General features: G+C 48.1%; 3 protein-coding genes across 6 annotated transcripts in view; all 3 read left to right on the plus strand.

Annotated features, from left to right (window-relative positions):
• The window catches only part of LOC140120871 (uncharacterized), a 67088-nt gene that overhangs the window by 37282 nt on the left and 3035 nt on the right, over nt 1-26771 (plus strand). The window contains exons 1-2 of one of the 4 annotated variants that reach the window (XM_072139885.1): nt 24470-24764; nt 26415-26539. The gene's annotated coding sequence lies outside the window, so the exon portion shown is untranslated. Of the gene's footprint in view, nt 1-24469; nt 24765-26187; nt 26300-26414; nt 26540-26771 lie in introns of those variants that run through there. The other 3 variants (XM_072139887.1, XM_072139886.1, XM_072139888.1) reach the window with 3 other exon arrangements.
• LOC140120867 (uncharacterized) lies at nt 5546-10794 on the plus strand. Its single transcript, XM_072139873.1, has 6 exons — nt 5546-5727; nt 6936-7115; nt 7200-7388; nt 7501-7662; nt 7747-7837; nt 8338-10794. Exons 1-6 carry the CDS (start codon nt 5650-5652, stop codon nt 9240-9242), a joined length of 1605 nt encoding a protein of 534 aa, XP_071995974.1. The 5' UTR covers nt 5546-5649; the 3' UTR covers nt 9243-10794.
• On the plus strand, nt 15702-17283 carry LOC140120887 (uncharacterized). The gene is made up of 2 exons (XM_072139918.1): nt 15702-15878; nt 16034-17283. Exons 1-2 carry the CDS (start codon nt 15794-15796, stop codon nt 16909-16911), a joined length of 963 nt encoding a protein of 320 aa, XP_071996019.1. The 5' UTR covers nt 15702-15793; the 3' UTR covers nt 16912-17283.

A 26771-nucleotide genomic window follows, 5' to 3' on the forward strand; every position in this document is an offset into this window, starting at 1 on the left:
GATACTGACTGGATGACGAGCAGCCTCCAGAAGATAACGCCATTCTTCTAAAGCAAGTTTAATGGCCAGAAGCTCCCAATCACCAATTGAGTAGTTCCTCTCTGCGGCTGAAAAGGTATTGGAGAAGAACCTGCAGGGGAGAGTTCTCAGTGAGAACTGCTCCAGCACCAACGAATGAAGTGTGAACGGTTCTCCGTATCAGGCTGGGAGGAAAAGGAGTAAAAAGGTAGACTTCAGCTTAGTAAAAGCTTCTTCAGCCGCTGGAAGGCAGAGCTTAGGATTCGCATTCTTCTTGGTCAGCGCCACAATGGGAGATACCAGGGAGGAGAAATGTGGAATAAACAGCTGGTAGTAATTGGCGAAGCCAAGGGACCTCTGGATAGCTCGAAGTCCCACTGGATAGGGAAACTGAAGTACTGCAGACAACTTTGCACGATCTATCTGTAGTACCTTTTCAGAGATAACATATCCTAGAAATGGGAGACTCCTCTGATGGAATTGGCACTTCTAGAGCTTGGCATATAGGCTATTGGCCCTCAGTCGCAACTTGCCGTACATGGGCCCGATGGGACTCTATGACCGTGGAGAACACCAGGTATAAAGTAGGTCTCTGAAAATGTCATTGACAAACTCCTGGAACACCGCTGGCGCATTACAGAGTCCAAAGGGCATAACAAGGTGCTCGAAGTGCCATCTCGAGTATTGAAGGTGATCTTCCGTTCATCGCCTTCACGGATGTGGATGAGGTTATATGCCCCCTGCAAATCCAACTTGGTGAAAACCTTGGCACCACGTAGACGATCAAACAATTCCATGATCAGGGGTAGTGGGTAGTAGTTTTTCACCGTGACTTTATTGAGGCCGCGGTAATCGATGCAACGGAAGGAGAGAACCATCCTTCTTGGCCACGAAGAAGAATCCGGCACCGGCAGGAGAAAAAGACATGCATATAAAGCCCTTCTACAGGTTCTCCTTCACATAGGCCAACATGGCCACAGCTTCAGGAATAGATAGGGAATACACTCGACCCCGTGGAGGAGATGTGCCCGGCATCATTGGGCAGTCATAGGGTCGGTGTGGTGGCAGAGTCTCCGCTTACTTTTCTGAAAAGACATCAGCAAAGTCTTTGTACAAAGCATTGAGACCCTCCAGTGGCTTGGTGGACACCGAATGAGGAACCACCAAACAGCAAGACTGGCACTCTGGTCTGCCGCGAAGAACCTCAGCCATCTGACAGTTGAGTATGGGTGTGTGGCGCTGCAACCACGTGGACCGTGGTAGCACATAAAGGCTGTTTTTTCTTGTGTAATGCACCAACTTTCAGAAAAAGAGGCTCAGTGCAGTACTGAACCGGATGAGAGAGGATATGGCTACTGACAGAGATGATGACCAGCGGCTTCTCGAAACTGACCACAGGGAGATGATGCTGGAGGACCAGGGCAGCATCCACAAAGTTTCCTGCAGAGCCAGAATCCAAAAAGGCAGAGATCTAGAACTGGCTACCTGTCCCAGAGCTGAGCAGAACGGGAATATTCAAACGTAGAGAAGCTTTGCTCTCACCTGCGGACCCTTCTCCCAACGACCCTAGGTGCGTGCGTTTCCCGGACGTACTGGACAAGTCTCAAGAAAGTTCTCCGGGTTGGCCCAATAAAGGCAGAGGTTCTCCTGTCTTCGTTTGGAGCTCTCTTGAGTAGTCAGCCGAGCTTTATCCACCTGCATCGGTTCCTCTGTAGCAGACACAGAAGGTGGCTGACATGGTCTTTGGAAGACAGGAGCCAGATGTTGGGTCAAGACTCGTTCCAGACGCTCCTACTCAAAAAACCGGATGTCAATCTGAGCGGCCAGAGAGGTGAGACCACTCTGCATGTGACTTGCCATCTATGCTGATGGTGCATTTTCAATCTGTAATGAAAGTCACTTTTTAAAGGTTGCGACCAAAATAGCTTAATTCCAGGATAGCTCAGCAGCCAGGGTGTGAAGGAAACCGCGACCTTCCGAACCCCTGAAGGGCATCCTTTTATAAACACTCCCACAACGCACAGTTCTTAGAGGCGCAGGAAGCGATTTAAAATTGTCCACACAACTTCCAGATATGGCACAACAATAAATCACAGCCCTGAACTCACTGAGCTGCCATCAGTTCTCCTTTAATATAAACCCAGTCCGTAACGGGATTATATAGGATGAGGAACCAACCCGGTAGTATGTATATAAGCGAGACTCGGACGTGGGGATTCGTGAATTGAAATAAAAGAGCAACACAGATTAGATTTTATATTTAATTACCTTAAGGACACACTAGATACACTAGTTCGTTACCTTGTGTGTGGCCTAATGGAACCTGTTAGTCCACACCTTAAGATCCTTCTATTGGTTTAAGAGTGATTGTAAACAACCTAGCTCAATCATGCCAATTAAGCTGAGGCTGGGGGAAAGTGGGGTAGGAAAAGGCCCCCACCCCCCTGGTCACATTTATCACAGCCCCCCATAGTGCCGGTTCCACTAAATGCAAACCGGATTGAATAGGAGCCGATGCAAGATGCTTTTGTAAGTTTGCTGGTTCAGTATAATCCCCAACAGTGTCACCAGAAGAGCCCCCGCAACACCATCACACCTCCTCCTCCAGGCTTCTGGAGAGTTCAGGCCTGTAGAGTCCATTCCTTCACATTTTCTGCGTCGTGCACGGTGGTTGGAACCAAAGATCTCAAATGTGGACTCATCAGACCAAAGCCCAGAATTCCCCTGGTGCAATCTCCATTCTTTGTGTCTCTGGTGCTTGGTGTCAGTCATTAGCAGTGGTTTCCTAGCAGGTATGTTACCATGAAGGCTGCTGCCCACAGTCTCCTATTACCAGTTGTTGTAGAGATGTGTCAGCTGCTAGACCTGGTCTCTAATCGGAGCTGCTGTTAACTTGCGATTTTTGAGGCTGGTGCCTCGGATGAAGTTGTTCTCCGCAGCAGAGGGGACTCATGTCCTCAGCAGCAGAGGGGACCATTTATAAGGCAAGAAATCCCACTTATTACACCTGACAGGGCACCTGTGATGTAACAACAATTTCAGGTGACTACCTCTTGAAGCTCATCAAGAGAAGCCAAGAGTGTGCAAAGCAGTGATCACAACAAAAGGACCTGGAATATAAGACTGATTTTCAGTTGTTTCACACTTTTTTTTATTACTTATATAATTCCACAAGTGCTAATTCATAGTTGATGCCTTCAGTGTGAATCTACAATTTGTATAAACATGAAAATACAGAAAACTCTTTGAATTAGAAGGTGTGTCCAAACGTTTGGTGTGAACTGTATGTATACTGTGTACTGAGGGATCTATGTAATGTATATGGATATATGTATACCGTGTACTGAAGGGTCTATGTAATGTATATGGATATATAAATACTGTGTACTGAGGGTTCTATGTAATGTATATGGATATATGTATACCGTGTACTGCGGGGTCTATGTAATGTATATGGATATATGTATACCGTGTACTGAGGGGTCTATGTAATGTATATGGATATATGTATACCGTGTACTGAGGGGTCTATGTAATGTATATGGATATATGTATACCGTGTACTGAGGGGTCTATGTAATGTATATGGATATATGTATACCGTGTACTGCGGGGGTCTATGTAATGTATATGGATATATGTATACCTTGTACTGAGGGGTCTATGTAATGTATATGGATATATGTATACAGTGTCCCGGGGGCCTATGGATATATGTATACCGTGTACTGAGGGGTCTATGTAATGTATATGGAAGGATGTATACCGTGTACTGAGGGGTCTATGTAATGTATATGGATATATGTATACCGTGTACTGAGGGGTCTATGTAATGTAAATGGATATATGTATATACCGTGTACTGAGGGGTCTATGTAATGTAAATGGATATATGTATATACCGTGTACTGAGGGGTCTATGTAATGTATATGGATGGATGTATACCGTGTACTGAGGGGTCTATGTAATGTATATGGAAATATATATACCATGTACTGAGGGGTCTATGTAATGTATATGGATATATATACCATGTACTGAGGGGTTCATGTAATGTATATGGATATATGTATACCGTGTACTGAGGGGTCTATGTAATGTATATGGATATATGTATACCGTACACTGAGGGGTCTATGTAATGTATATGGATATATGTATACCGTGTACTGAGGGGTCTATGTAATGTATATGGATATATGTATACCGTGCACTGAGGGGTCTATGTAATGTATATGGATATATGTATACCGTACACTGAGGGGTCTATGTAATGTATATGGATATATGAATACCGTGTACTGAGGGGTCTATGTAATGTATATGGATATATGTATACCGTGTACTGAGGGGTCTATGTAATATATATATGGATATATGTATACATTGTACTGAGGGGTCTATGTAATATATATATGGATATATGTATATACTGTGTACTGAGTGACTTCCCGCATGTAACTTACACCTGACACCCTGCACTAACACCGGCCATCACAGATAACACCAATGGGATTTTTAGATTATTTGACTAAAAAATTTTAAAATGGCACACAAATTTTTCCACCAACATGAAGTACAATGTGTCAGGAATAAACCATCTCAAAATCACCTGGAAAAGTTAAAGTGTTCAGGAATTATTACCACATAACGTGACACCCGGCAGATTCTGAGGAAAAGGCTGCACCAGGGAGGAGAGAACTGGCATCTAGGGGTTAATAGTTGAAGGCGGAGCTGTGTTGGCATGCTGGCTTCTTCCTTCCTTTCTTGTCATACTGACAGGCATACCAAGCAATCAGAGGAGGCTGTGGGAGGCGGAACAGAGGAAAATGTGCCTGTGCCTGTGTTGTAAATGAAAGAGATCTGGGCCTATTCCTGTGTATGGCCTGGAGCTGACAGGGTCTGGAGCAGGGAGAAATCAGGAGAGCAGGACAGAAAAAAGAATTGATTACAGCCCCTGCACAGACCCATGAAGCCCCCGTCTGACAGGAGATTTCAAGCTACAGTTAACTCCCTGCCTGACAGGAGAGCCCGAGCTACAGGTTACCCCCCCTGCCTGACAGGAGAGCCTGAGCTACAGGTAACCCCCCCGCCTGACAGGAGAGCCCGAGCTACAGGTAACCCCCCCTGCCTGACAGGAGAGCCCGAGCTACAGGTAACCCCCCCTGCCTGACAGGAGAGCCTGAGCTACAGGTAACCCCCCCGCCTGACAGGAGAGCCCGAGCTACAGGTTACCCCCCCTGCCTGACAGGAGAGCCCGAGCTACAGGTTACCCCCCCTGCCTGACAGGAGAGCCTGAGCTACAGGTAACCCCCCCCCGCCTGACAGGAGAGCCCGAACTACAGGTAACCCCCGCCTGACAGGAGAGCCCGAACTACAGGTAACCCCCCCTGCCTGACAGGAGAGGCCGAGCTACAGGTAACCCCCCCTGCCTGACAGGAGAGCCCGAGCTACAGGTAACCCCCCCTGCCTGACAGGAGAGCCTATTCCTGACTGTAGAGCTCATTAACTGAGGTTCTGTATTACACAGGTTGTGGTCCTTGTATGACTTGGAACCCCTACTTTCCATACAGTTTCCTGCAGTACTAGATCCTTCCAGAACGCTCCTTCTCCTGAGTGACCCACCGAGGATGGACAAGGACAGGAATGAGACCACCAGGAGAATATTAGACCTCACCCTGGAAATCATCTACCTACTGACTAGAGAGGTAAACTCCTCTGTTTTGTTAAGTATAAAATATATAAATATATTTTTTTATTACAAAAATAATTACCTAGTTGAGCATGGCTATGTTTGTCCAGGCGAGATATGTGACCCTGTTGTACAAGAGTCACATGTCCTGGTGCCATTACAGCCAGGAGAGACCAAGGGATAGGCTGCATCTGGAGGGACAGTGAGGGAAAGAATAAAGCTGTTATAATTTTACAATTTCACCGCTTTTTTTTTTTTTTTAAATAGCAATGCAAGTGTTTGGTACATTTGTACATTCCTAAATTACGCACCATATTCACTGCAACCATTTTTTCAATATGGAAGTGCTTCTGCCTGCTCCTTCCGTATACTCATACATTCCTAAAGTGTAATGTGAAGAACTGCAGTTTTCCTTTTTTTTTAATGAGGAAAAGCAGCAATTATTATGGAGATGGAGGGATTGGCCAATTAAATGGCAGACAGTAGGGCACATTTACTTACCCGTCTTGAGGAGCTCACTGTATGCGGACTCTCCTAGCTGGAATTCCATGGTCCACCTCCACCCACTTGCAGACCAAAGAACTTGTGTTGCAGGATGAGGACAGGACACCATCGCAAGAGATCTACAACGTTGAGGAAAACCAACTGCTGTGGTTTCCCCGATGTGCAAACTGAGAAGGAAGGTAATGGTGAGGGTTCAGCGGTAGAAGACTCCAGGGATGATTATAAGGTCCTAGACCCAACTTGGATGGACGTTAGTGATATGTTGGATGACGAAGTGGGGTTAGGAAGCTGCAGGCAGCCATCAAAACAAGCAAGTGGGTGCCAAGGTGCAGCAGTCAGCCCCATAGCCATGACGTTACCTCCTACTTCTCATTGTGCCCAATGACTTGGCCCACTACTGGTGGCGCACAGGGTGGCAACCAGAGTGCAGAAAACAGAAAACTTATTTGCACGCTGTGTCGGCAGTCTACACAACGCAGTCAAAATCTCTGACCAGGCACCTGCACAGTAAACATGAGTGCATAAAAAAAAACCAAAAAGCCTGAGTGCCAAGGCCATCTGGCTCCCTGCAAAGGGAAGATGTGACCCTACCATCAGCAACACCACCAACGTCACATGAACAATCCTTGTAGCAACCTTGGGCCTAGAAAGGTTGATGCACTTCCTATATTTAGCTTTGGGAAGGAATCATTTACCTTATTTTATTATCTTTTTATACAGGATTACACAAAAGTGAAGAAAACTCTGGGATACTCTGTGACTCCCAACCTCGATCTCCATGAGTCAGAACAATGGAGCGGCTCCCAGAGACTTATCACCAAGCCTCCACCTCATTCACTGATACATGAGCAGAAGATCCTAGAACTTACCTCCAGGATCACTGAGCTGCTGAGCGGAGAGGTGAGCGCTGCCGGGAATGCTGGGACATTATATAATAACACAAGGGAGGGGTCCGGGTGATGACTGTGTCATTGTGTGTGTCAGGTTCCTATAAGATGTCAGGATGTGGCTGTGTATTTCTCCATGGAGGAGTGGGAGTATGTAGAAGGACACAAGGACCTGTACAAGGACGTCATTATGAAGAATGGCCCATCAGGGATGGAGCAGGACAGAACCATGGCTGCCCGGATCCTGGACCTCACCCTAGAGATCATCTACTGGATAACTGGAGAGGTGAGAGTCTCCCAGGACACGGCTCTTATCTCTAGGAATACAACAGGGAAATGACTGGAGAGGTGAAGGATTCTTAGGATCTATGTAGTGATCAGTGTCTCCCCATACACAGGATTACACAGTAGTGAAGAAGTCGTCTGGTGAGTGTGTGACCCCCCGTGTATCAGGAGGATGGACCCTGAGCCCCATCACCCAGCCTCCACCTCATTCACTGATACATGAGCAGAAGATCCTAGAACTTACCTCCAGGATCACTGAGCTGCTGAGCGGAGAGGTGAGCGCTGCCGGGAATGCTGGGACATGATATAATAACACAAGGGAGGGCTCCGGGTGATGACTGTGTCATTGTGTGTGTCAGGTTCATATAAGATGTCAGGATGTGGCTGTCTATTTCTCCATGGAGGAGTGGGAGTATGTAGAAGGACACAAGGACCTGTACACATCACCAGGTAAGAGGAGAATAAAGTGAACCTGTCAGGTGTAAATCCTGCAGGGCTCCCTTGGAATTAATAGTGAGCTCCAACCACTGGACAGAACATCTCGCTGCACATACATCAGGTAATGAGACTGGGGTGGATGCCATCTATTGCAATGGGGTTGCTGGAGATAGATTCACATGTAAAATAAGAGCTGGTTAAGTAAGAACAGTGGTACAAAATATAATTATAATCCCAGAATTATATTGATTTGATGTCCTGTGTCGTTGTTCTTCTGGTATCACACATGGATTTCTTTTGACATTATTGATGCGTTTTTCAAGCCAGAAGTGGAATGGGAAATATAAAGGACAGATAATTTCTTTCTGTTGTATCCGTTTCTTTGACTTGCAGATTTGTTTTAATAAGTGCCCCTTGAACTGCACCAAAACCTGCATGTGTGATTTACAATCCATTTAGAATTTTTAAAACTTTGAAGTTATTAAAAAACATTTTTTTTTATCCCCCTCCAGAGAATCTTATTAAACAGGAAATTTTCATTGAGATTCCATCACAAGTTCCAAATTGTAAAGTAGAAGAAGGAGGAGTCACGAAGCGCTCTCCACAGACAATTCCTGTTACCCTTAATATACAACCTGGACAAAACTGTACAAAACAGTCATATAATCCCCTAATTTATTTGATAATTCCTACCGGGGAAAATCAATACTCCTGTTCAGTATGTGGGAAAAGTTTTCAGGAGCAACGCAGTCTAATTGCACATGAGAGAATTCACACAAGAGAGAAGCCATATACATGTTCGATATGTGGGAAAGGTTTTTACCAGGAAACAACTTTGGTTATGCATGGGAGAATTCACACTGGGGAGATTCCTTTCATAAAACCGTTTGCCTTTAATAAGCATGAAAGAATTGCAGCAGGAGTAAAAAACGAAAGTAGGAAATGTTTTACAGAGAAAAAAACTCTAATTATTCCTGACAGAAGTCAAAGAGTAAAAAGGCCATATTCGTGTGCAGAATGTGGAAAATGTTTTACTTATAAATCACGTCTTATTGTTCATGAGAGAATTCACACGGGAGAGAAGCCGTTTTCCTGTTCGGAATGTGGGAAATGCTTTATAGCCAAATCGAGGCTTGTGACACATAAGAGAATTCACACAGGGGAGAAGCCATACGCGTGTACAGAATGTGATAAACGTTTTGTGTGTAGATCTAAACTCCAGAATCACCAGAATATTCACACTGGGGAGAAACCGTTTACATGTTCTGAATGTGGGAAATACTTTAGTACTAAAAAGAATCTCGAGTATCATCAAAGAATTCACACTGAAGTGAAACCGTTTTCATGTTCTGAGTGCGGGAAAACTTTTATTACGAATAGTAGACTTAGTCGACATGAAAAAACTCACACTGTGTAGAAATCAGTTTTGTGTTCAGAGTGTGGAAATGTTATACCGATAACGCTAAACTCAGGGATCATCAGAGACTTCATATAGGGTAAGAAATGTTATTTTTCATCCGTGAATTCACACAGTAATTTTCGAAGGCATGAGATGTATTAAGAAGATGAGTAAAGGCATCGATCTGTGGTACGTGCAGAAAATCTGCTGCTTAAAGTAAATTAGGATTATCCATCTTCTGGGATAAGAAGACAAAATAAAGTAATGGTCTTCATCTGGTTTCTCTTTCTTGTGGAATAACTTATAGCAGTGGTGGTGAACCGGTGGCACTCGGAGCCCTTTCTGTGGGCACTCAGACCATCGCCCCAGGACAGAGTTCACCAAACAGGACCAAATCCATCAAATCTTCCTGCAGTCCTAGGCAACTTAAGAGATGCTGCTCTCAGCGCTATTTTACAGCGACACTTCATTGGCTGTTTGGTACTGCTTGAAAAGTGAGAAAGTGTTGAAAGAAGTGCATTATCTTTGGAGTTCATCCTTCTTGACCCACCATTCTTCCTGTACAGAGAGACCCTGGAGAGAAGCTATAATGAAAGTCTAAATTTGCCCTCCTTCATTCAATTGTATTGGTGGCCTCGGGCGGCCGATAGAATCGAAAGAAGTGGAAGAACAGGTAGCAGTAAGTTAGTGCTCAAAATGCCACGTTGGCACTTCACGGTAAATATGTGGATTCTGGTTGTAGTTTGGTTACTCTGGGACACATTTACTTACCCAGTCCTGTCACGATCCCGCAGTGCATTGTCCGACGAAGATTCGGGTCCGGCGCGATTCACTAAGGTCTGTGCGTCCAATTTCCTGCAGGTGTCACTTCTGCCCCAAGATCTGCCGGAGTTCACCTTCTTCTTCCTGGTGCATGTGAGTGCTTGATCTTGCGACTTTAGTTTTTTAAATTCCGCGTTTTTTCCAAATCCGCCAGGTTATCCGACGGCCACGCCCCCCATTTCTGTCGCGTACAAAGCGGCGCCTATGCGCCTCAATCCGATCGCGTGCGCCAAAAACCTGGGGCAATTTGGTGCAAAGCGGAAATATTCGGCAAAACCCGAAGGAAGCGCTGTCCGTGGACCCTTAGTAAATGTACCCCTCTGTCTCTAAAAGATTCACCATCACTGACTTATAGAATTACTGCTGAGTACATTCCGCGCAGATAGCCTCAAGGTTCTTATAATATTGGGTGCAGTTACCACTGAGATGTGGATCCATAGAGGAAATTGATTGTGAATACAGGCAGTCCCCAGGTTACATACAAGATCGGTTCTGTAGGTTTGTTCTTAAGTTGAATTTGTATGTAAGTCAGAACTGTATACTAAATTTCCAATATCCAGAGGTCCGTTTGTAACTAGGGGTCGTATGTAAGTCGAGTGTTCTTAAGTAGGGGACCACCTGTATATGAAAAGAAAGGAAAGTCCTGTATGTTCTGTATTGACTCCTTAAATAGTGCTGATTCTTACACCCATTCATCACCCGCACTGTAGGTGAATTCAATGTGACATAATAAACAATATTCAGAAGAGTCCAAGTAGTTTTTATATTCATGCAATCATTACTGTATATACAGTGGGGAAAATAAGGATTTGATACAAAAGAAAAACAAAATTAAAGGGGTTATCTGGGTGTAAAAATTTACTGTGGGCCGGGCTGGGGAGGGCTATTTAAAAATAATAAACGTGTACTTAAGTTGTCTGGCGCTGCTGATGTCCCTCGCTGCTCTCGGTCTAATCTGTGCGCCGGTTTGTTTACAAGGGTGCACAGGGAGCTTCCTGCCGGCCGGAAGCTCCCATTCCACACCATCTCTCAACACTTACAATGCTGAGAGATAGGGACGGATGGGAGGAGCCGGCCACAGTGCAGACCGGAAGCTGCCTGTGCGCTGCTTCTGTGCCCTTAAACAAGCGGGCACGGATCAAAGGGACCGCGGCGTGGGACATCGGCGCCGTCGGAGGAGGTAAGTACAGTGAAGGTTTCCATCTTCCAAGATTTCTCCATAGAACTGCAAAAGTTGAGAGCAATCTCAAGGTGAAGTGCAAACTTCGAGACAAACACATCCCTTACTCTATGATCTACACTGCAAGTGGTGGACAGAGAGCTGTTTTCTTTACCTCCCTCAACGAGGGTGATGACTGGTTTCGGCAGCAGAGAAGATCTCCAGCCCATTGAACAAAGCTGTGAGGGTGCTACAGACTGAAGGACTGGACTGTATATAGTCAGGTCTCAAGTTTGAATTCTTGCAATCACTTTGTGCATTTTCAGTTATGTATATTAGCAAATGTTCCACCAAATACTAAAATTTATCGTGCATAGGTAGGTAGAGGTGGGGTGGCTCTCAAATTATAATACAGAGTACCATATAGAGAGAAGGAGGAACACATACCCGTTGCCGACCAGAAACACTCTTTGGCGAGGGTACCCCCAAGACATTAGCCATTTAGTCAGACTCTAGGAGTACGGCAGCTTCCTGGCTGTCTGCGCCTAGACGATCTATCTTTATTTACTTAGGTTTATTGCGTTATTAGGTTAAATGTTTCAAGTTAATGGCAAAATGTATTCATAGGTTCTGTGGAGCCGTAGCAACCCAACTCTAAGGCTACATTCAGTATGGGGGATGTATATATGGCCGACGTATATAGGTCATATATACATCCCCCATAGACAGCAATGGGCGCACCGTGACCGCACGGGAGCGTTACGGTGCTGCACGTGTACTGTCCCGTAGCCGGGAGAAAGATAGGACATGGAGAGGGGCAGGGGTGAGCACCGCCCTCCTATCCCGGCCGCTGACGTGTGTCCGCTCTGCTACAGTACAGTGGGCACAAGTTCATGTGAATGTAGCCTTAGGCTGACTTTCCTTCTTACTTCAAGATATCCTCCACACAATTTTGTTAGGCAATCCTGGTATCATTTCTGATTTTATGTGACTATAAGGGAACTTAGAATCTGCTAGTGGAATGTTAGGGGACTGGGTAATCCTAAGAAGAGATTGATGGCGTTTGCCCCACTTAGGATCCATAACCCCCAAATAAGGCCTTCAAGAAACCCGCCTGGAGGAGGCAAGGCCCCAGTCGTTGAGCAAGCCGTGGATACAATGGGCACAGCATTCTTGTTATACATCTGCTTCTAGTGGGGCCCATATATATTTTTTTGCACATGCACTTATAGAAGGGGCTCCTTATAAAGTTTTATGTATATATAATCCACTCCCGACCTCTAGAGGTCCGCTACAAAAAGCAGCGTTGTTTGTAGCATCATATCCACATGAAACTTCTATATTTGTGGGAGACTTTAATATTTTATTACACCCCCTCCTGGTTGAGCTTCGCAAACAGCAGGATCAAAAACCGCCCCCTGCACAGAATATATTAGATCCCTTTCTCAAAATAAATGGGCTTGTTTGATTTTTGGAGACACTTGCATCAGACAGACTGAGTTTATTTGTGCCATAGTGCAACCTACAACTCTCTGTCACGCATAGACTACATTATGGGATCAGCAACCCTGGTCACTCGCATCAGATCACTCTCCTATACTGTGCATCAATGATGGTACAAATTACTCGGCAGTCCACAGTATATATGTATACCGTGTACTGAGGGGTCTATGTAATGTATATGGATATATGTATACCGTGTACTGAGGCGTTATGTAATGTATATGGATATATGTATACCGTGTACTGAGGGGTCTATGTAATGTATATGGATATATGTATACTGTGTACTGAGGGGTCTATGTGATGTATATGTATACTGTGTACTGAATTATTACCACATAACGTGACAGCCAAGATATTCTAAAGAAATGGCTGTGCCAGGAAGGTAAAAACTAGCAGTAGGAACCGGCACTGTGTTGTCATGACGACCTGCACTGTGCAGGCTGCTTCCTCTTGTCATTTTGACAGGCATGCTGACCAATCAGAGGAGACTGTGGGGTGGAACAGAGGAAAATGTGTCTGTGACTGTGTTGTGTATGACAGAGAGCGCCATGTCTGTATAGGATCCTCAAAGCCCCTGTGACTGTACGGCCCGGAGCGGACAGGATCTGGAAAAGAAATCTGAAGCCGACAAGACCTGGAGCAAACATAGAACGGTCAGGAGACCCCTGACCATCACATCACATGATATCTCACTGCTGCCAGAGACAGGAGAGAAAGAAGTGACTGCAGCCCCTACACCACCGCATGAAGCTCCCAGTCGGGAACCCCCGCCTTACAGGAGAGCCCGAGCTACAGGTAACCCCCCGCCTTACAGGAGAGCCCGAGCTACAGGTAACCCCCCCGCCTGACAGGAGAACCCGAGCTACAGGTAACCCCCCGCCTGACAGGAGAGCCCGAGTTACAGGTAACCCCCCGCCTGACAGGAGAGCCCGAGCTACAGGTAACCCCCCCGCGCCTGACAGGAGAGCCCGAGCTACAGGTAACCCCCCGCCTGACAGGAGAGCCCGAGCTACAGGTAACCCCCCGCCTGACAGGAGAGCCCGAGCTACAGGTAACCCCCCGCCTGACAGGAGAGCCCGAGCTACAGGTAACCCCCGCATGACAGGAGAGCCCGAGCTACAGGTAACCCCCTCGCCTGACAGGAGAGCCCGAGCTACAGGTAACCTCCCGCCTGACAGGAGAGCCCGAGCTACAGGTAACCCCCCGCCTGACAGGAGAGCCCGAGCTACAGGTAACCCCCCGCCTGACAGGAGAGCCCGAGCTACAGGTAACCCCCCGCCTGACAGGAGAGCCCGAGCTACAGGTAACCCCCCGCCTGACAGGAGAGCCCGAGCTACAGGTAACCTCCCGCCTGACAGGAGAGCCCGAGCTATAGGTAACCCCCCGCCTGACAGGAGAGCCCGAGCTACAGGTAACCCCCCGCCTGACAGGAGAGCCCGAGCTACAGGTAACCTCCCGCCTGACAGGAGAGCCCGAGCTACAGGTAACCTCCCGCCTGACAGGAGAGCCCGAGCTACAGGTAACCCCCCGCCTGACAGGAGAGCCCGAGCTACAGGTAACCCCCCGCCTGACAGAAGAGCATGAGCTACAGGTAACCCCCCGCCTGACAGGAGAACCCGAGATACAGGTAACCCTCCCGCCTGACAGGAGAGCCCGAGCTACAGGTAACCCCCCGCCTGACAGGAGAGCCCGAGCTACAGGTAACCCCCCGCCTGACAGGAGAGCCCGAGATACAGGTAACCCCCCCGCCTGACAGGAGAGCCCGAGCTACAGGTAACCCCCCCGCCTGACAGGAGAGCCCGAGCTACAGGTAACCCCCCCGCCTGACAGGAGAGCCCGAGCTACAGGTAACCCCCCCGCCTGACAGGAGAGCCCGAGCTACAGGTAACCCCCCGCCTGACAGGAGAGCCCGAGCTACAGGTAACCCCCCGCCTGACAGGAGAGCCCGAGCTACAGGCGGGGGAGTTACCTGTAGCTCGGGCTCTCCTGTCAGGCAGGGGGTTACCTGTAGCTCGGGCTCTCCTGTCGGGCGGGGGGTTACCTGTAGCTCGGGCTCTCCTGTCATGCGGGGGTTACCTGTAGCTCGGGCTCTCCTGTCAGGCAGGGGGGGGGTTACCTGTAGCTCGGGCTCTCCTGTCAGGCAGGGGGGGGGTTACCTGTAGCTCGGGCTCTCCTGTCAGGGCTAACTCCCATGGGAATCAGGGGACCCCCATCTTGCGCTTATTCATTCTGTGTATTAACCATATATGTACCTATAGTCCATGTGCTGAAGGCTGGGAGATCCTCTTCCCAGCCCAGTAACTAAGGTTCTCTATGTCACCCTCTGTGGCCCCTGTGTGACTTTCCATAAATCTTCCTGCAGTACCAGATCCTTCCAGAACGCTCCTTCTCCTGAGTGACCCACCGAGGATGGACAAGGACAGGAATGAGACCACCAGGAGAATATTAGACCTCACCCTGGAGATCATCTACCTGCTGACCGGAGAGGTAAACTCCTCTGTATTACTGTACTCTATATAATTATTATTTCTTGACTAGCCTCTACAGAACATCATCCGAGACCACAAAATACAGGTCCATCCCATCACCTGAAGGAGAAACACTGGGTTCAGTTCAGAATAGATAGGGATGAAACAGAACAGTTCAATGGAAGGCCCTGCCTAGAGTACAGTGATTAAAAGTAAATTACAATTCTTACAAGTTTTGCAAAATGTTCAACTTTTCAGGTATCCAAAATAGTCAGACTTTTCTCTTATTTTCCTCTCTTCATAAACAGGATTACACAATAGTGAAGAAGAAGATGACGACTCCAGGAGACTCAGTGATTCCCAGCATCCATCTCCATGAGTCAGAACGATGGAGCCAGGGCCCCTTCACCGAGCCTCCACCTCATTCACTGATACATGAGCAGAAGATCCTAGAACTTACCTCCAGGATCACTGAGCTGCTGAGCGGAGAGGTGAGCGCTGCCGGGAATGCTGGGACATGATATAATAACACAAGGGAGGGGTCCGGGGGATGACTGTGTCATTGTGTGTGTCAGGTTCCTATAAGATGTCAGGATGTGGCTGTCTATTTCTCCATGGAGGAGTGGGAGTATGTAGAAGGACACAAGGACCTGTACAAGGAGGTCATGATGGAGGACCACCAGCCCCTCACATCACCAGGTAAGAGGAGATGCAAACCAGTCAGATCTGGAAGGAGTAAGCAGGACTGTTTCCCCGTAAGGACTGTCCCAGAATGCTTTCTTCTTTTTAGTGGATGATCATTTCTTTTTCCTACTAAAATTTACTAATAATTATTTATTTTTAAACTTTTACAGAAATTCTCCGAAACAATTTTGATGAAAAATTCATGTTTTCAATAAGTTGTAAAATAGAAGAAGAAGAAGAAGTCGTAGAGAGTTCTCCAGAGGAAAACTTCATTATCCTTAAAGTTGAACCTGAACTTGACTTTACAGATTCAAACAACTCCTTTCATAATAAGGAACCTTGTCCTGATCCATCAGAGAATCAGACAATGATAAGAACAGGGGAGAAGCCATATTCATGTTCAGAATGTGGAAAATGTTTTGCCCAAAAATCAGACCTTGATCAACATGAGAAATTTCACGAGGGGGAGAAAGCTAATTTATGTACAGTATGTGGGAAGTGCCTATCGGGTAAAACAAGTCGCACAGGAGAGAAGCCCTTCTCATGCTCCGTATGTGGGAAGTGCTTTACAGGTAAAGCAGGTCTTGTTATACATGAAAGAATTCACACTGGAGAGAAATTGTATTTATGTTCACTATGTGGCAAGTGCTTCACAAAAAAATCTAATTTTGTTTCACATCAGAGAACTCACACAGGAGAGAAACCTTTCTCGTGTCAAGAATGCGGAAAATGTTTCACAAAGAAATCACACCTTGTTACTCACGAGAGAGTTCACACAGGAGAGAAGCCCTATAGATGTTCAGAATGTGGGAAAAGTTTTAGTGAAAAATCTAAACTTATTACACATGGGAGGACTCACACAGGGGAGAAGCCATTTTCATGCTCAGAATGCGGGAAAAGTTTTATTACTAAAGCCAAACTCAATGTCCATCAGAGAATTCACACCGGGGAGAAGCCATTTTCATGTTCTCATTGTGGGAAACGTTTTATAACTAAAGCGAGGCTTAAGGATCATCAGAGAATTCATATTGGGAAGAAGCCAAATTGATGTTCTAAAAATGTAGCAATTTTTTGGACTTTTGAAACTTGTTAGATAATTCACACAGAAATAAATGGCGGAATAGTTTTGTGAACATAGTTGAGGGTATTTATTTTATTGGTCAGAGTAAATTCTGTGACCAGAGGAAAGTTAATGTGGCAGCACAGTGGCTCAGTCGTTAGCACTACAGCCTTGTAGCGCTGCGGTGCTGGGTTCAAAGAGTTTTTATGTTCTCTGCTTGTTTGCGCGAGTTTCCTCCCTCACTCCAAAACATACTGGTAGGTTGATTAGATTGTGAGCCCCATGGGGACAGGGACTGATGTGACAAGTTCTGTGCAGCGCTGCGGAATCTGTGTGCGCTATATAAATAAAGGAATTATTATTAATTAATGTGAATATAAGGAAAGATGGGAGAAAGTCTATGTAGTATTTGAATGTTTCTCTTATAAGGGAAACCTATTATTCCATTATTTCTTATGATTCTTATATGGTTCAGAACATCGTTCAATGAACCACAGTGTGAACACTGTCCTTCCTGGCGTATCATTAAGCCTGCACACAAATGTAATTCAACAAGTACAACATGGACTGATTCATTTCTATGGGCTCATAGGTTTGTGTACACGTCAAAGACACACGGGCTGTAATCCACCCACCACAGATCCATTGCTTACATCCTGTGAAATAAATGTTCAGGTAGGCTAATAATGGTATATTATGACTTAATAGCGTCACTGCCATGGTACAAGGGGGTCTTTCTGACAGATGGGCTTACATTATTGGTAGGATGAGGGAATCTGTAAGTAAGTAAGGTATTCAGGAGATTGTTGAAAAGCGATCCAGTGAAACCACTTTTATGGAATTTATCCTAATGACCTTGAAGAGAAGCGCCAAGATTGTCCAAAAGCAAGAGCATTGGGGCCATAGCAATGGTATGCAAGTTGTGGCCCTGTTAATCAGTTTTACAGAGCAATTGTACACAGATAGATGTCATAGGAACAACTAAGGGTGGTGGCACACCTGGCGTTCGGGCTGCGTTTCCAAACGCAGACCAAGCCTCACCCACCAGGGCGGGCCACGGCCAATCGCATCAGCGTTTGTATGGAAACGCCTGTGATCGGGAACGAGCCGCTGGTGTTTTGCGTTAATTTAATGCAAATCACCAGCCGGCTCGTTCCCGATCGCAGGCGTTTCCATAGAAATGCCGATGCGATTGGGCCGCGGCCCGCCACGGTGGGTGTGGCTTGGTCTGCGTTTGCAAACGCAGCCCGAACGCCACGTGTGCCACCACCCTAACGCGATCATTGAGGAGTATTGGAGGTTACTTGCTAGACGGTCCAAAAGTTAGCCAACTTACTATACTCTAAAAAGACATGGGAAGGCGGTGGAGTTTGGAGAGCACCCTGTACCAGCAAGAGATAATTTTGAAGAGCACCTGCGGGAGTCCTACAGGACTCTCTGGTCAGATGTCAATGGTATGCCTAGGTCCCGTTCACAATTTGAGAGGCATGCAGGTGTTTAGGGGTCAGGTGCACAGATTAGCCAGGTGTAGATTGAGGACAGAGTATGACGAGTCATTTCCATCATGTCGCACAGATCACCAGGTCTTGTATCAGAGGGATGACCTAACAAAGTCAGGTAGTATCCCAGTTGTAGAGTTTGAAACAGTCATAAAGCAGTGGGTTCAGAAAAAGAACTTAGTTCTGCTGGAGCAATGCCCTGTTAGAAAATGTCTGGCTCTGAAATAGATGCCATCTGACTTTTTAGCCTTGGTCGTCGATGTGGGGAGCATCGACAGTAAAAGAGCGGAGGGGTCGTCCTCCAGGTGGAGTCCCGTCAATTTATTGATCAGTTTAAGCACCTGGGACCAAAATGGGCGGAGCAGGTGGCAACCCTACCAAATGTGGGTCATTGTACCCGGTGCCTGCAGACATCTCCAGCAACGATCTGAGCAATTTGGATAGATAGACCTTAATTTTGCAGGCACCCAGTACCAGTACAAAAAACTGAATTTTGTAGTTAGTCTCTTGGGATTTACAGGAGACAGATAGTTTGTGACACAGCTCAAATGCTTTAGACCTGTCTTCTGGCGTGAATACCTTGCCCGGTTCACTTTCCCAGGCCTTAACAAAAGGAATTTTTTGCTTGCTCCAGATGTCCAATAGTAGCCCATAAATCTGCGAGATTGAGTGTGGGATCGCATCTTTTGCAGTGCATAAGGATTCGAAGGGTGTTAGGTCTACTCTAGGCGTGATGGCTCGGTGGAAGTGTGATAATTGGCCATATTCCCATAGTAAACTAGGGGAACGGCTGTCACTAGAAAATATTTCCTCATAGGGCTTTAGAACACAATTTTCAATAACCGATTGAAATCGCAGTGCCATCTTTAAAAGTTCTGCACAACTTTTCTTCCGTGGCTGGTGTGAAGTCAGTATTACCTAAGATATAGAGGCAAAAGTTTAGGGGAGATCTTCTTAGCAAGAGCTATTATAGGTAATGGTGGGATTGATGTAGGCAGCTGTAAGTGGTGTGGACACCAGCCAGGGCAAGCACAATAATAGAATTTCAGGGGGACCCATTGTTATAATCCAGATGTATACACCACACCAAAGAACAATGCCTACTAATTGGATGGCAGTATGTTAGGGTGCAAAATCAGGGAGCCTAATGCATCCAGTGAGTTTGGGAAAGAAAAGTAGAGAACGTTTAAAGAACATTTGTTTTCTCACCCAAATGAATCTGGTGAGTATGGATAGTATGAAACAATAAAACAACCAAGGGAGATGGATGGGTAGGACTTGGAAAAAATAAACGTTTGCAGGACATTCATCTTGAAAATAGACCATATCCCGACTTCACTCCCCTACTGACCAGATTTGAAACAGACCGGGCCTCCTGGAAACAAATAATTTTCCTGATTCAGAAGACTTCATCCTCAAGTTGACCCTGCTGCCATGACTGCTCGACCTTGTACAGACTATTCCAATCTCCATACCCCTCTCCTTCTGGAAGAAGGTCCGAAAATGCTTTGGGTCCTCCATCTGGTACACTGGGAGTCCTAGAATCTGAAGCGACACCCTGATCCACCCCAAAGACATGGGAGGAATCTGACTACCTGACTGTCGCCTCTATTACTTGTCGGCAGTCCTGAACATGTCCTGAACTTCTTCCACGGCAAGACCTCAAAGACTTGGGTGGGACTGGCACAGGAGGTCTCCTCCAGAGACCTGACGACTCTCCCCTGGACCTACACCTCATCCTCTTGTGACCCCGTCTCCCTCGCCTTCACCACAACCCACACTCTCCGAACCTTAAGAGGGGCAGGACCGAACCTCTTCCTGATAGACCCGAAAGGACCCCTGCTCCCGATCGTAGACAATCCCGCATTTCCACCAGGAAAAGCCAAAGGTCCATTTGTAGCCTGCCCTCGCAATAACCCACTCAGATTCCCTTAATTCGTAGCAGGATCCACACTCCAACCTTTACAATTTCTACTGTAGTGTCCCAGTACCTCATCCCAGAGATCTGTATTAAACAACACCAACATCCATTCCCAGGATTGGAGCGCCATGGTGATCACGGTACCGTGAGAGATTTACCTCAGAACGCACCAAGCTACCTACAGTCCTACGGCGTCCTCATCTGTAAACTCGTAGAGCCAGAAGAGAAAGCGCTGTACAAGGGCTCTTCTGCTCCACTCAGCACCTTTAATGGTTCAGCTAGCGTGAGTGCCATACGCCTAAGGAACATACACCTATCACTGTACGCCCTGCAATAGGGAACCTGCCAGTAACCTCCACAGTGAGCCAAACTGTGTAGGCCCATCCATGGCAGAGTAATATAGGATTGGACTGTACCCATTGCCAGTAGCAACCTGCTATAAAATACCCAACAACTTATGTCCCCATATTACAGCTGCTGAAGATTATGTGACCAATACTCTTAACACTTCTCTTCCAAGTCTGCACCCTGAAACGTGTAAAGGATTATAATAAAGATTACAGTTTATTCCAGTTATAAAATGTGTCTGAGTTGGTCATTACAGACATGCATCAACCCATCATGTTTGTATGGGCTCATTGTTATGGACACAGGGCTAGCACCCCACAACGCCGCCTGTGACACATGTACTATAAGCTCCAGCAAGCCCTCGTACCATAACACCACAAGTCCCCAACTGAGCACCACACTTCTATCTCACGAGACACACAATCCCTCGGACTGAGCGCGGGATTTAACTTTCAAATTGTGTCGCAAGATCAAGCACTTACATGCACCAGGAAAAAGAAGGTGAACTCCGGGGACCTGAGCGGGGAAGCAACACATGCAGGATATCGGCCGCACGATCTTAGTGAATCGGGGCACAGTGGATTATCGTTGTAAAATGCACTTTCGGGAACTCCACGGGACCAGGTAAGTAAATGTGCCCCATTATCTCCAATACAACCAAATTAAACATTTCTACAACACCATTTAGAATCACAACAACGTGTTGCAAACCCTCTCCGACTTTGAGCAGGCATGGCTGGCCCGCACTCCCACACCTCATGCCATAGCCTTCATCTACAAACCTCTGATAGCCACACGATCATCCTTGCTCTCCTCATACTGCGCAACCTGGGAGGCCGAGCTGGGCAAGCACTTCTCCCAATCACAGTGGTCAAAATGTTTTGTCTCTCTCAGAGATCTGCAATTGTCACAAGACCAGCTACAAGATCCCTCTACAGGTGGTACAAAGTGCCCGCACAACTGCTTTTAGGGCACCCAGAGGTCTTTAAAGGGGTTATCCGGGTTTAAAACATTTTTTATGGCCGGGCTGGGGAGGGATAGTTAAACATAATAAACATGGACTTACCTCCTCCGGCGCCACCGATGTCCCGCGCTGCGGTCACTTCGATCCGTGCCCCTGTAAACAAACAGGGGCACGGAAGCCGCGCACAGGGAGCTTCCGGTCCGTGTTGTGGACGGCTCCTCCCATCCGTCCCTATCTCTCAGCGTTGTAAGCGCTGGGAGAAGGTGCGCATGAGAGCATCCGGCCGGCCGGAAGCTCCCTGTGCGCCGGTGTAATGAAACCGGCGCACCGAGAAGACGGGCTGCAGCACGGGACATCAGCAGCACCGGAGGAGGTAAGTACATGTTTATTATGTTTAAATAGCCCTCCCCAGCCCGGACATAAAAAAAAAATTTAAACCCGGATAACCCCTTTAATGTCTGTTGGCTTTGCAGCACCAGCGGTGGCACCATGATCCACATTTGGTGGTCCTGCCCATGACTCAACAACTTCTGGTCCACGGTTATCACCTGCATCAAAACATCACAGGCACCTTGCTCCCGAACACCCCTGAAGCGATCCTCCTATTCATGTTTGACATGCCAACCCACAAATATAAGAAATCCCTTACATACCACCTTCTTCAAGCCGCCAAGACAGTGATCGCCAAGGTATGGGCAGCACGGTGGCTAAGTGGTTGGCACTACAGCCTTGCAGTGCTGGGGTCCTGGTTATCAAGGTCAACATCTGCAAAGAGTTTGTATGTTCTCTCCGTGTTTGAATGGATTTTTTCTAGTGTCCCTCCATACTCCAAAAACATACTGGTAGGTTAATTAGATTGTGAGCCCCATTGGGGACAGGGACTGAATTGGCAAGATATATAAATAACGGAATTATTAATAGGTATGGACACCGACAGATCTGATTACAGTGATTGTGCAGGGAGCTGCTGCTTCTCTCCACAATTGCAGTTCCTCTGGCTCTGTTATATGAAGCATGAGCTGGGTCTTCTATGTGAACAACTGGAGTCGGCTCCCTGTAGTGAGCCTATGGCTCACTTAACCCTGGAGGCTAGACTGAGTGGGGGACTGGCTGGACTGAGTGGGGGACTGGCTGGACTGAGTGGGGGACTGGCTGGACTGAGAGGGGGACTGGCTGGACTGAGAGGGGGACTGGCTGGACTGAGAGGGGGACTGGCTGGACTGAGAGGGGGACTGGCTGGACTGAGAGGGGGACTGGCTGGACTGAGAGGGGGACTGGCTGGACTGAGAGGGGGACTGGCTGGACTGAGAGGGGGACTGGCTGGACTGAGAGGGGGACTGGCTGGACTGAGGCTTCCTATTATACATTTAATAGGAAGCTGTTCTGGAGCCAGAAGAGCCCACTCTTTCTAGGGAACTATTGCTGGGAGGCACTAAAACAGAAGTTACTGCTGCTTGGGGGCACAAGAACAAGGGGATCTGCTGCTGCCGGGGGACATTATGATGGGGAGGTGCTGCTGAGAAGGGAACAATTACAGGAAGAGCTGCTGCTAGGGAAGTACAATAAAAGGGAGCTGCTGGGGCAGCGCAATAACAGGGGAGCTACTTAGGGGGCACTATAAGAGAGGGCTTTAATATGAGGGGAAGCTGGGGGCACAATATCAGAGGGGCTACAATGTGAAGGAGCAGTGGGGGGCACAATGCAAGGGGGAGATAGAGACCACTAAGGGGGAACTGTCACGGTGAAGACGCCGCCGCCTCATCACGTGACATGGGGTGCAACTGTATGGGTTAATTTAGCATACTCAAACTTGGGCTCACCTTTCACTCAGGACACAAATTGAGCTTAAATCACACCTCATACAGCTCCAGCACCAGACCCACTGCCACCACTTTTTGTATTTATACTGGGACCAATAAGTATCCCACTCTACATCAACTCTTGCTTCTCAAGCTGTCACCTTGTCACACCACTAGACATGCACACTCAGCACTCTAGCAGTCACACAGCTAACCACACTTCACAAGGCTATGAGTTCGCAGAGCATACAGGGACCAAAATTAAAGTAAAAAGCTTTAATTACAAAAAGCTGGAGACCAAATGTCCTTTGGGGTCTGAACAGACCAGTCTTCAGTTCAGAGGTTATCGGGCTGTAAAAGCTCCAGGATATCATAAAAGCTGCCTGGACGTTTCAATAGATGCCAATTGTCATATATTTAAACAAAGTTTGTAATTACCCAATAGAAATTTTATACATTCAAGATATCTCCTTGACAGGAACTTATACTGTGTGGGGGTGGAGTAAAGGGCGAAGCAAAAGAAGTGGCTTAGGTAAAAAAAAAAAAAAATCCCTCTTTCTGTCCGACAAAAGTTTGGAGGTGTATGCCCCGGGGCTGCCGCTATCCACACCTGTCACACATTTCTGTCAGTCACTATACTCCTAGGTTAGAGGATCCCTTTAACCTCTTCGAGGCGCCGTCCAGCGCTGCAGGGAGCGACTCCCCAACTTACAGCTGACACCCTGATGTAACACCCGGGATCAGAGATAACAATAGGATTTTTAGATAATCTGACAGAAAGTTTTAAGAATCTCACCCAAATTTTTCCACTAACATGAAGTGCAATGTGTTCCAAAAACATATTCTCAAAATAACCTGGAAAACTTAAAGTGTTCATAAATTATTACCACATAAAGTGACACCTGGAAGATTGCACAGAAATGGCTGCACCAGGGAGGAGAGAGCTGGCATCTAAGGGTTAATAGCAGGAAGTGGTTTTGTGCTGGCTGCTTCCTGTTGTCATACTGACAGGCATGCTGACCAATCAGAGGAGGCTGAGGGGGTGGAACAGAGGAAAATGTGACTGTGATTGTGTTGTATATGACAGAGAGGGGGCCTCAGAGCTGACAGGACCTGGAGGAGAGACCTGGGAAGAATACAGGAAGAGTCAGGAGACCCCCCGACCATCACATCACATGATATCACACTGCTGCCAGAGACAGGAGAGAAAGAAGTGACTGCAGCCCCCACACAGCCGCATGAAGCCCCCGCCTGACAGGAGAGCCCGAGCTACAGGGAGCCCCCGCCTGACAGGAGAGCCCGAGCTACAGGTAACCCCCCGCCTGACAGGAGAGCCCGAGCTACAGGTAACCCCCCACCTGACAGGAGAGCCCGAGCTACAGGTAACCCCCTGCCTGACAGGAGAGCCCGAGCTACAGGTAACCCCCCGCCTGACAGGAGAGCCTAAACTACAGGTAACCCCTCGCCTGACAGGAGAGCCCGAGCTACAGGTAATCCCCCGCCTGACAGGAGAGCCCGAGCTACAGGTAACCCCCCGCCTGACAGGAGAGCCCGAGCTACAGGTAACCCCCTGCCTGACAGGAGAGCCCGAGCTACAGGTAACCCCCCCCCGCCTGACAGGAGAGCCCGAGCTACAGGTAACCCCCCCGCCTGACAGGAGAGCCCGAGCTACAGGTAACCCCCCGCCTGACTGGAGAGCCCGAGCTACAGGTAACCCCCCGCCTGACTGGAGAGCCCAAGCTACAGGTAACCCCCCGCCTGACAGGAGAGCCCGAGCTACAGGTAACCCACCGCCTGACAGGAGAGCCCGAGCTACAGGTAACCCCCCCGCCTGACAGGAGAGCCCGAGCTACAGGTAACCCCCCCGCCTGACAGGAGAGCCCGAGCTACAGGTAACCCCCTGCCTGACAGGAGAGCCCGAGCTACAGGTAACCCCCTGCCTGACAGGAGAGCCCGAGCTACAGGTAACCCCCTGCCTGACAGGAGAGCCCGAGCTACAGGTAACCCCCCCCCCCCCCCGCCTGACAGGAGAGCCCGAGCTACAGGTAACCCCCCGCCTGACAGGAGAGCCCGAGCTACAGGTAACCCCCCGCCTGACAGGAGAGCCCGAGCTACAGGTAACCCCCCGCCTGACAGGAGAGCCCGAGCTACAGGTAACCCCCCGCCTGACAGGAGAGCCCGAGCTACAGGTAACCCCCCGCCTGACAGGAGAGCCCGAGCTACAGGTAACCCCCCCCACCTGACAGGAGAGCCCGAGCTACAGGTAACCCCCCCCACCTGAAAGGAGAGCCCGAGTTACAGGTAACCCCCCGCCTGACAGGAGAGCCCGAGCTACAGGTAACCCCCCGCCTGACAGGAGAGGCCGAGCTACAGGTAACCCCCCGCCTGACAGGAGAGCCCGAGCTTCAGGTAACCCCACGCCTGACAGGAGAGCCCGAGCTACAGGTAACCCCCCGCCTGACAGGAGAGGCCGAGCTACAGGTAACCCCCCGCCTGACAGGAGAGGCCGAGCTACAGGTAACCCCCCGCCTGACAGGAGAGGCCGAGCTACAGGTAACCCCCCGCCTGACAGGAGAGGCCGAGCTACAGGTAACCCCCCGCCTGACAGGAGAGGCCGAGCTACAGGTAACCCCCCGCCTGACAGGAGAGGCCGAGCGACAGGTAACCCTCCCGCCTGACAGGAGAGCCCGAGCTACAGGTAACCCCCCCGCCTGACAGGAGAGCATGAGCTACAGGTAACCCTCCCGCCTGACAGGAGAGCCCGAGCTACAGGTAACCCTCCCGCCTGACAGGAGAGCCCGAGCTACAGGTAACCCCCCGCCTGACAGGAGAGCCCGAGCTACAGGTAACCCCCGTGCCTGACAGGAGAGCCTGAGCTACAGGGCACCTCTAGTGTGTGTTTCACATGGTGTAGTCCCTGTGTGACTTAGAACCTCTCCGTTCCATAAATCTTCCTACAGTACTAGATCCTTCCAGAACGCTACTTCTCCTGAGTGACCCACCGAGGATGGACAAGGACAGGAATGAGACCACCAGGAGAATATTAGACCTCACCCTGGAGATCATCTACCTGCTGACAGGAGAGGTAGTCTATACTTCGTATTATTGTATGACTATCCTCCTATAGGTGTCTTCTCCAAAATGGGGGAAGGAGAGAGAATGTATCACTGCAGTCGCATCTACAAAATGTCACTTCTACCTATTTTTGCCAAATTTGCAACTTTTTGCCAACCTTTGTCAACCTTTAAGATTATCTATGTGTAGTGGCATATTTTACATTTACATTACACTTCTACTCGCTCACATAAAAGTTGTCC

The sequence above is a fragment of the Engystomops pustulosus genome, chromosome 3, assembly GCF_040894005.1.
Source record: "Engystomops pustulosus chromosome 3, aEngPut4.maternal, whole genome shotgun sequence".
Lineage (NCBI taxonomy): Eukaryota > Metazoa > Chordata > Amphibia > Anura > Leptodactylidae > Engystomops > Engystomops pustulosus.